We start from the raw sequence: 11,354 nt of genomic DNA on the forward strand, positions 1-11,354 counted from the left end.
TAATATACGTAGATAAAGTGGTGTCATTTGTGACTCATTTGAGATTACGAAAAGTCTTGTTATAAATAATAAGTACTCCATCCGTTCTAAAATATAAGAGAAAAAACAAAATTCACATTTATTAAGAAAAGTAAAAACATAGTAATTTAACTTGTGATTTTTTTTTAAATAATATGCCTAAGAAGATGTAAGAGCAATTTTTATTGGTTGTTGGTTATAGAAAAGATGAGAATGTATAAATTAAATGTAATTTACATTTAATTTTAACTTGAAAAGATGAAATTTGATTTTTTTTCTCTATATTTTGGAATAAGAAAAATGTATTTTTCTTATTGAGTATTTGTTTTTTATGAGAAAGAAGAGTGAGTTAGGTCTTCTCTTTGTGATTCTTGGATGGTAAACTTAATTAAATCTTATCAATGACTTCCTTGTCATTGTGACGATTCATCATTTGCTTATCAATCTTCTAAATTGTGGCACCTTTCTTTCTTCATATTCTTAACTTTATCCATATTTTGTGATTTTTTTTTTTATGTGTTTGTTTGTTAGAATAATTCACTTGCCGGGCCGACCTTGAGCCCACACAATTAGGCTCATTGTCTCTAAAAAGTAGGAGCCTCAAAATTTTTTTTTTATAAAATTATAAATTTGAAAAAATAAATAAATATTAGTTGTTCAACTTAATATGAAATGTAAATTAGTTAGTCTAGTGCTAAAAAACTTGTTTTTGTCAAAGGTAATAGTTTGATTCATGGAACCTACCCTGTTACTATTTAAATGTATTATTTTATATAAAAAATATGTCAAAATGTAATATTATTTATCTGTCTTCTTTTTTATTTGGGCTAATTTTTAAAATTGATACAGACCTTCTAAATTGTCGGAGACGGTCCCGCTCACTTGGTTAGATCTTCAATTTATGTGAAAGCAACTTCTTTTTCACAATAATCAAAGATCAAAGATTTTATTTTAGGACACGCAAATTTTAAAGTAAGTTCAAATAAAGTGGTCAAATAAATTTGTTAAAACAATCAATATATTCTTAATTACATTTGACATTTTTAACTTCTCAGTACTTAAAAAAAAAATTTTTATAATATTATATTGTATCTTATGAAATTATAAATGTAGTGTTTAATAAGATTGAGTTTGTCATAAAAAGTATCACTATAACTTATTGTATGTTTATATTTAATTTACATATAACCCATATTTCTCTTAATTTATTTCTTATTTATATCATGAAATATGGTAAGCCGTTTCTTTGAACAAATCGAATATGGCTTTAGCTCAGCATCAATGGCATTTGATTGAGATTGGACATAGGTCCACTATCTGTTTCTTGACCACGAAGTATCGTCTCTTGGGCTTCAAGGCTTCACACTTGAAAGGACGTAATTTTGGAATTTTGCAATCATGACTATTTACCTTTATTATAATGGAAATAGAACTTTCACATTCAATCGATCGACATAGTTGACAGTAGGATTACAAGTTTCCAACTAAGTAAGGTGAGGTTTTGAGAAAAAACAATCACCCCATTAAAATTACTTGAAGTTCGGTTTAATTTCAACGACTTCTTTATAATAAATTGGATTCTAATTATATGCAACTTAAGTTAGATTATTTTTCGGTTGATTGAACTAACAATTTTTTATTTTTTGATTAATGTTAATATTATAAAATTATAGTATCATAATTCATTTAATATAAAATATATAAAAATTAAAAAAAAACAATAATTAATTATATTTCTACGTATGGAAAAGAAAAATTAATATTAAGTTAAACTAGTATGATTATTACGAAAAATTAATACTAATAAATATGTGTAATATATTAAATACAATATGAGTTTGGTTTGATTTTGTAAAATTCATACAAACTTTCTGCTCTATTTTTTAATTAATTTTAGTTTATATCCTCTAACACTTTTAATATCATTGTGAGTAGAAATAAATATAACTATTTAAAAATATACATTTTAATTTATCGATGAAATATCTATTTTCAAATTATTATTTAATTATTTTTATATGGTGATGGCATACCTACTTTAAACCAATTAATTTTGTTATCATGTAATTGCTTAAAAATAATTTTAAAATTTAAACAATAATATTTAAATACTCCATATTTTCACTATTCATCAATATTAGTATATCATTTCATTTCACCCACTTTATTACATCAATGTCTTAATATTTTTATCTACCGAATATTTTATTTACTACCTATAATATAAAAACACATAGAGATTCTATTTGTATACGTGTAAGACCCAAATTTCTCCAACTCAATGCTCCTCCAACAAAACAACACAACCTTATCAAAACTAAGATTCAAAACCATCCTATAAACTCTTGTTCTTGCAACCTTTTCTCTACCTGCAACAATACCATAACATCTTCTTCAGCAAACAAACCATGGGAAACAAGCTAGGAAAGGAACCTGAGGTCGTGAAGGGTGTAGACTTAGAGAGATACATGGGTCGTTGGTACGAGATTGCTTCTTTTCCTTCGTTTTTTCAACCCAAAAACAGTGAGAACACAAGAGCTACCTATACTCTAAACAGTGATGGAACTGTTCATGTCCTCAACGAGACATGGAATAATGGTAAAAGAAACTCCATAGAAGGAAGTGCTTATAAGGCTGACCCTAATAGCGATGAAGCCAAACTCAAGGTCAAGTTCTTTGTTCCTCCGTTCTTGCCAATCATTCCTGTCCTTGGAAATTACTGGATCTTGTACCTTGATGAAGATTATCAATATGCTCTCATTGGTGAACCTACCAGAAAATATCTTTGGGTAAAAAAGTTACTATAGTTTATATGAAAATTATTTTATTTTTAATTATAAAAATTGTTTAAGCATAACTATTTTTGTTATTATATGAGTTTGATGATTTTGGTTTCTATAGATATTATGCAGGCAAACTCATTTGGATGAAGAAATCTACAATCAACTTGTTGAGAAAGCTAAGGAAGAAGGGTATGATGATGTGACCAGCAAATTGCACAAGACTCCACAAAGTGATCCTCCACCTGAGTAAGAAGATTCTCAACACACTAGAGAAATTTGGTGGATAAATTTGGGAGATAAATAAATAAATAAATTTTATCATGTATTAAATAAAGAGTTCAAGAACTTTAATATTGAGTCATTTAAATTGTAATGTTTTATATTGGTTTGTTGTGTAAATAGACTAATTTGATGCTTAAATTGTGCTAGTAGTTGTTAACTTTATAGGATGATTAACCCCTCCTCAGTTGAGTTGAGTTGGTTTAATAGTTGAGGCTTGAGTCTTTAATGGTGTCATCCTTTCAAGTAGTGTTAAGGATTCATGGGTTAGGTGAGTCCATACAAAACTTTGCTTCATCTAGATCACTCTACACATGTGGATAAGGTTAGCTGATTCGAGAGTATTCATCCATATAAGGAAAAGTAAACAAGATATATTACTTTTTCAACAAACTATAAAGTAAAGTTCAATTTTACTTAAAATAGAGATAGAAGGTGGTATAAATTAATACCTAAATATAAGAATATGTTTTTGAAAATTATGTGCATTTAAATTTAAATTTTTTAAATATTATTTTTTTATTTGAAGTTATTTAACATGTATCTTTAAAAAATACAATTGAGTATGAATTATAATTAATATTTTTTATTTAAAAAAAGTAAATCACGTAGAGTTTATGAGAATTAAATCATCATCATTCAAAGTGATTTTTCTTATGATAATCAATCTAGAAGAAAAATAGTGTAGATATAAGTTTTCGAAACACTGGCTAAGCATTCTAAACATAAAAACTTATTTACATTCAATGCATTCAATACACACAATATTTATTAAAAAACATAATTATACACACAATATTTATTAGAAAACATATTTATGTTTTCAATACACACAATATTTATTAAAAAATATAATTATTCATGTTTTCAATATATTAAATATACATATTTTGAGTAAAAAATATATATATTTAATCTATTAAACAATGTCCAACTTATTTTTTTTAATCTTTTAACCAATGCTCATGCTCGACAACACTCCGTAGTATTTCTCTATTTTTATTTCTCAGTTCAATTTCACAATCTTCCTAACTCTAAGTGACGCGTCTCTAAGTTGTTGCTAATAACTTTTTCCAACATTATGATTTAGACATTTTGAAACCATTTGCACTAACTCATTTTAGAATTATAGTCATATTTTAGTTTTCATTTTGCATGAATTTATCGATGTAATCATCAATGGATTTATTATCATTTCTTTGTATTTTGCCAAAATCTATAACCTTAATCTTAGTTTCTTCATTAAAAAGTTATATATGAAATAAAGTTTCTAAACGCCCTCAATTTAAAATTAGATTTGGTGGCAAATGGTAAACCATGTCATCAATGTCCAAATCTCCACAATCAATATGTATATGTCTTCGTGTTAAACGGTTGTTTCTCATTCTTCACCAGCAAATTTAATAAACTTAGGAACTTTAGTCTCTCAGAATTATTTAATTTGTAATATATTTAAGTAAATTTAGGAATTTTAGTCTCTCAGAATTAATTAATTTGTAATATATTTAAGTAGGTATTTGAAAAGCTTGGGGATTGTGAATCTCTTGAAACTTGATAAGATCTAAGATCATGGAGTTAATTTTTCACAATTAGAAGTTGAATTTATTTTAGTCAGGTTTTTATTGTTTAATTGAGCTTTTATCCATTAATAAGTTTATATATGTATTTTCATGGAAAGTTTGGAATTATCAAGAATCAAATGAAAAAGTCTTTATTTATTTTTAGATAACTTTTATTCTCTTTATTTTATTAGTTTCTCTAGTTTTGTTAAGGTTATAATTTAACATCCTAACAGGAATGTTCTGCAACTCATAGAACGCAACAATGACGTCTGTCACTGTTCTCACATGCTTAAAAACTCATTTTTGCGGCTTGATCGTCTGTTTAACACATCCAAAAATATATTATCTCTAAACTATGTTTCTAAAACTATCAAAGCATTTCTACACCTAAAAATTGAATTATAACTCTATTACGGGAAAACTCAAAAATAGTTCGAAAACTTACCAATTAAATTGAATTTTGAAGATGTTGGAATGTGTTGATTGTTGATGTTGATGTTCACTGTCGAACTTGAGAGAAAACAACGGAGTTTGGTGGAAGTTTGATTTTTGATGTTGAGAGAGATCGAGAATATGAAAAGTGAAGAATGAGGGAGGAGAAGAGTCTGGCGCAAATATAACATCAAATGCTTCTGTAGATGCATATATGGAAGTCTTCTGTAGATGCACCTACAGAAAACAATTTTGAAACAAAGAAAAGGTGCTTTTGGAGGTACATCTACGGAAGCAGGGGGCATTTTTGGCAACGCGCATGGTGCATGAGAGACTCAAGGGGTGGGGTTAGAGATTATCTTATTTTATTTGTTTCTCTAGTTTTGTTAGGGTTCTAATTTAGCATCCTAATAATTGGTGCTTTCATTTTCGATCTCACTTCCGCTTAAATTCATGACAATATTATTGTTTGATGGAGAGGAAGATGCTTATTGGTGGATTTTTTGTTTTGAGAAATTTTTCAAGGAGCATGAAACACCCGAGTCATTGAAGGTTTTGAAAGCTTTTGAAGTATTGAGAGGTTCTGCTTTCAAATGGTGAATATGGTGGTCTTGTGTTCTTCGCATATATAGTAGGAATGTATTTACAACAACATTGTTATGGATTTTAAATCTGAATGGTGATAAGTGTCAAAATGTCATTATTTTGTATATGTGATTTGTGGCACTTATCGATACTTTTAGTTTATAACGTGTGAATAATCTCTGTTTTTTGTGTAAATATGTATACTTTGTGTATTATTAAGTTTTCATGTATTTATGTACGGTTTGATAATTTTCTATTCATTTTATAGATATTGATGCATATTTTGAGCATTGGGTAATAAAGGACAAAATGGTCCCCATTCATTTCTTGATCACGAAGCATTGTGTGTTTGGCTTTAAAGCTATTTCTTTTACAATTTCAAGGCTTCGCACTTGTGGTCATAGTTGTAGCATTTATTCAAGGAAATTTCTTTGGCCACCTCCCAACCAGTTCACCTCTGGTGAAAAACCCAAACTACCCCTGACTTCGGAAATGCATTTCCGAAATGCAAGAAAAAGGTGTTTTCGGATATGCATCTCCGAAAGCGCCTTTTTTTTTTGAAAAAATTATCTTATTTCGGAAGTTCATTTCCGAAAACAGCATTTTCCGAAATACTGCGCGTTTTGTAGATTTAGCAAAACACTCCCCCTCCCCCATTCATTTACCCTAATTCAACATCAAACACAACCAAAGGAGAAATTTTGTGCAAACACTTCCAAGGCTACATCAAAGGCTCCAATAAGCTTCCTATACTACATTAAAAAGCACTCCAATCTCTTCAATCGGTAAGCATTTTGAGTTTTAGATCTATGATTAAAATTCATATTAAGGTGTTTACAAATAGCAAAAAATGTATTAGGTTAGGTTGGTACTGATATTTAGGATGTTTAGAATGTGTAGACATAGGTTTGAAGTTTGATTTTGGGGTCTGCCATTGGAGGTTGCAGAGAAGTTCTGCGCAGGGGTGTTTCGGAAGTTCATTTCCGAAAACACCTTCATCCCAGTTTCGGAAATGAACTTCCGAATTGTATCAGAAGTGCAATTTTTTTAGTTTTTTCTTTTTGTCTCGCATATTAATCGATTTCAATTATTTACAGGAACATGTCAGGCAACCAACCAGCACGCATCAGACAGGGTAGAGAGACCCAGACTGCGTCGGCTAGACGCGAGCGGGCGGCGGCGCAGCTGGCGTCGACACAGGGACAGGGGCAGGGCCGGGGACGACGTGTGCGAGTTCCCGTGGACGTGGGAGAGGGTACCTCTTCATCTGGATCTAGGAGTCGGCTGGCTCGGGTATCTTCTTCCCGCCAGCGAGAGGAGGAGGAGGAGGAGCAGGAGGAGGAGGTGGCAGTGCCATACCACGAGCCGGAGGGGGTACCGGATGTTGACCCTCCACCCGGGGAGGAGGATGAGCAGGAGGACAACTACCCGGGAGGGCCCTTTGACACTTCCGTGCTGATTAGCTACCACGATCACGTTGCTCGGCGTATCTGGGAGGGAGAGGTATTTTTTTTAATTTAACCGTTTATAATTTAGACGTTTATTCGATATTTTCTTAACGGTCTATTTAACATATGCTTTTATTTGTTTTTTTTGTAACAGGAGAGAGATCCTTTGAAAATGGTGAACCACGCCCGGAAGATTTTCAGTCTGTTTAAACCAGCAGCTGAGTACGCGGTGCGAGGTTCAGGGCTTAGCGGGCTCTGCATGACGGGGTACACCACCATCAGCCACGGCATGCAGGGGGCATTTGTGGAGCGCTGGCACAAGGAGACGTCTTCTTTCCACTTGCCGGTTGGGGAGATGACGATCACCTTGCATGATGTGTAGTGTCTTCTCCACCTGCCCATCAGGGGGCCGCTGTTGACCCACTCCCGGATCAAGAGGGTCGAGGCCAGTCAGTGGATGACACTCTATTTGGGCATGGAGCCCGAAGTTGCTGACTTCGAGTGCATCACGACAAATGGGCCTCATATCCGGTTCACCACACTGAGCCGCTATTTCGAGCACCACCTGGACGCGGCGGCCGATGCCGAGGAGGCGGGTGACGATCTATTCACACAGTATCACCGCGGTTGCGCTCTCCGGTGCTGGTACATGCATGTGGTAGGCGCTGCATGCTTTGTGGACAAGAGTGCAAGGTACGTCGACGTGACCTACCTCCGCTACTTCATGGACCTGGATACCGTTCACCAGTGGAACTGGGGGGCAGCTACTCTGGCATACCTCTACCAGAAGCTGAATGAGGCCTCCAACTGGAGGACGAGGCAGTTGGTCGGATCCTGCACACTACTTTATTTTTTGTTTTCGGATTGTATCTTTAGCACACTATTTTTATTTGGATTTGGATCGGCTTGTATATATTACTTTTTTTATCATATTAGTTTTTTCTGTTTATATGTCGCTTATTTTATTTCCCGGTTTCCTTTAATTAAAAATACGAGACTGTTAAGAAAAACATAAAAAAAAACACAGTTTCTGCATAATTCGGAAGTTCATTTCCGAAACCCCCCAAAATCTGAACAAAGGTGTTTTCGGAAGTTCATCTCCGAAAACACCCCCCATGAGGTGTTTTCGGAGATGCACTTCCGAATTGTGGAAATTTTAAAAAAAAATGCTTCGGAAGTTCATTTCCGAAGCAGGGGTAATTTGGGTTTTTCGCTGGGGTGACCCCATAAGAAGGTGGCTAAAGAAATTTTCTTTATTCAATTAGGTCTATTACGAAGTGCCTTTATTAGAAAATTAAAAAAGGAAAAAAAAAAACAACAACAAATGGTGATTTTAGTAACTATAAATACATTCCTATAGCACTCTATTTTTTATCAAAATTATTGACTGTCCATAAAAAAATACATTCGAACATTAATATGAAAGTCAAATTCCAAGATTTAAAATAATAATAACTGTAAAAAGAGAAAATTGTAAATGATTAGTAATTTGCACGTATCTAAAAACTATAATATAAATTAATCGTCAAAATAATTATCCATCAAAAATAAGTTTTAATTAATAAATAAGAAAATTGGAGATACATTTTTAATAATTTTATACTATCAATTTATGATTATGATTATGTATATTTATTAAGAGTTTAATTGTTATGCATATTCTATTTATAAACTCAAATTTTGAGGCTTGCGATGGAAAATCCTCTCCTAGGGTTTGTGAGCAGCGCCGGCACGGCAATCGGTAACATTCCCCCGGGTAGTCTGGAAAAGTCAGTGGCGGAAGTAGACTTACAAGAAAGAAGTACAAAAAAAGTCAAGGAGGTGGAGTGTAGTAAAAGGGTGACAGAAATCTCATTCCGAGATATCATGGCTGGTAAAACGGTGGCTGATATGGAGGAGGAAGAGAAGGGAAGTGAGGGTATGGGTGATGATCTGGAGGGTGAGTATGGGGAGATAACGGTGGAGGAGGAGTGGATCGGTGGCTATGAGTGTCCTAACTTCATTTTCTCTTAAAAAGAAGCAAAATGAATCCAGAAGCCATGGAAGAGAGGTGTTATCGTGAAGTTGCTTGGAAAAAGAATAGGATACAAAGCATTGGAGAACAGGCTGAACCAGATGTGGGTGCGAAGAGGTGTCATCAGTATCATTGACTTGAGCAATGATTATTATCTTGTTGCTTTCTCTCATGAGGATGATAAAAAGGCGGCTATGGAGAATGGACCGTGGTTTATCTACGATCATTATCTCACGGTGAAGGATTGGAAACCAAATTTCAAGCCTGAAACTGAGTCAATTGATGAGGTAGTGGTTTGGGTCAGAATCTCAGATCTCCCAATCGAATATTATGATCCACGAGCTTTAGCATTCTTTGGTGACCGGATTGGAAAAACAGTTAAGGTGGACAATACTACTAGAAAACAGGAGAGAGGAAGATATGCACGTATATGTGTTACAGTGAATTTGTCCAAACCGCTAGTAGCAATGCTCAAAGTTCAAGGATGCTGTTATAAGATTGAATACGAAGGTCTTCATCTTTTGTGTCTAGCATGTGGATGTTATGGTCATTATAAGGAGAACTGTCCATTAGCCAATACTGGGAAGAACAATGAAGGAGGTAATAGTGGCATCGGAGGAAGAAACCTGAAGGAAATCGTCGGAGATAAAAACCTTGAACATGGAGGATCGAGTGTTGAATCAGGGCCATGGAGGATTGTCCAGAAGCAGCGGCGGGGAAAGAAGCTGGGCGACAGCTGGAAGAACATTGCGCCGGGAAGTTTTATGGGAAAAATTAATGCAGGGGTGTAATACGGTGAACTGACTTTTTTAGAAATGTCGCAGTTAAGCATGAGTCGCCACCGACTTTTATTTTGTCCAATTTTAGGAAAGGTAAAAAGTACAGAAAAAGACCTTTTTTAAAAAAGAAACGGGCTCGGGGGGTAGGTTATGAAAAGGGAAGGTGCAAGCACCCTTTTCATCCGTAGTTATCTACGGGCTCTTAATTTACTTAGCTCATGTTTGTTTTGTTTGATTTGAAAGGGGGCATAAGGACTTTAGCGTAAATGCGTAGCCTTAGTCTTTGAAAGAATATTGAAAAGATGTTTTTTAATTGAGCTAGGTATATTAAGAGCACTACCCTAAATAGTTGGTCTTTTCTATGCTTTTTATCCTTCTAAGAAAGGGATAGGGCTATCCTCACCATTTAGGGTAAGTAGTCCTATTGTTTGGACATTCGGGACAATTGAAGGGTCATCGAGGTCGTTGAAAGCAACAGGTAGAGGTACCTTTAGCAAATTCGAAGGGACAATCATCGTTTCGTAGGCAACCATTCGAGGGACTAGATCATATATTCGTAGGCAACATCGAGGGTCATCGAGGGACTTATAATCTTTGCGATGATTTTTTTTTTAAAAGTCGGGACTTTTGCTAACAGGTACCTCTATATTCGAGGGACACGACCATTTATTTCCGAAGGCAACGAGAGAGGCGTACCCTAGAGGTGAGTGAGTGCGATGTGTGTTAGTTTCAGATATGTTATCTTGATTTTAAGGTTAGCTAACGTTCTATTAATTAATCTTGCCATACACGCCTAATTACTAACAGTTAAATATGTACAGAAAATAAAGTGCGGAATGTAAAGTTCCTACGCTATTACAGGGCTCGGGATGGGGGAGTTACAATAAACACCAACGGGGATAAAATTATTACAGATCCCAAATGAAAGTAAAAATATATGAGAATTAAGTGAAGTTGCAAATATCCGTAATAATAGTCCAATGCCTCAAAGTGGTACCTCACAATAAACAACAAAAAAATGTTAGAAAGTGACATGGAATTTACGATGAGAAATGAAGCAAAAATATGAACCCAAAGTCGATTAAAAGAGAAATTACATCAAAATGAGAAATCGTATTTTTCGGTACTTTTTAATGTGAAAAATAAAAATCTAATTCTAAATTTTTATATTTTTGGTTAAGCTAATTAAATAAAATGCATTTTTTAGATTTTATAATTATATTAATAAACTATAAATCAAATAAATAAAGCAAATAAACAAAACATTAATTATAAAAAAAGTTTTATTATTTTTTTGAAATAGCATGACCCAAAAGCCCAAATTACAAATTAAATAAAAACTAATTTAATTTTAGTTAGTAAGATAAGATTAAGAGAGTATAAAAAGAAAAGGAAAAGAGAACAAAAAACAACAACACACCATATGGGGGCGGCGGATCACCCTTCCTTCTTAT

General features: G+C 33.5%; 2 protein-coding genes across 2 annotated transcripts; both read left to right on the top strand.

Annotated features, from left to right (window-relative positions):
• Positions 1 to 2,314: 2,314 nt before the first annotated feature.
• LOC131627219 (temperature-induced lipocalin-1-like) lies at positions 2,315 to 3,221 on the top strand. Its single transcript, XM_058898067.1, has 2 exons — positions 2,315 to 2,807; positions 2,920 to 3,221. The coding sequence occupies exons 1-2, from the start codon at positions 2,427 to 2,429 to the stop codon at positions 3,049 to 3,051; spliced, it is 513 nt and encodes a 170-aa protein (XP_058754050.1). The 5' UTR covers positions 2,315 to 2,426; the 3' UTR covers positions 3,052 to 3,221.
• A 6,001-nt stretch (positions 3,222 to 9,222) lies between these two features.
• LOC131659629 (uncharacterized) lies at positions 9,223 to 9,912 on the top strand. Its single transcript, XM_058928981.1, has one exon. It carries the CDS (start codon positions 9,223 to 9,225, stop codon positions 9,910 to 9,912), a length of 690 nt encoding a protein of 229 aa, XP_058784964.1.
• Positions 9,913 to 11,354: the final 1,442 nt, after the last annotated feature.

This window comes from Vicia villosa, linkage group LG1, assembly GCF_029867415.1.
Source record: "Vicia villosa cultivar HV-30 ecotype Madison, WI linkage group LG1, Vvil1.0, whole genome shotgun sequence".
Classification (NCBI taxonomy): domain Eukaryota; kingdom Viridiplantae; phylum Streptophyta; class Magnoliopsida; order Fabales; family Fabaceae; genus Vicia; species Vicia villosa.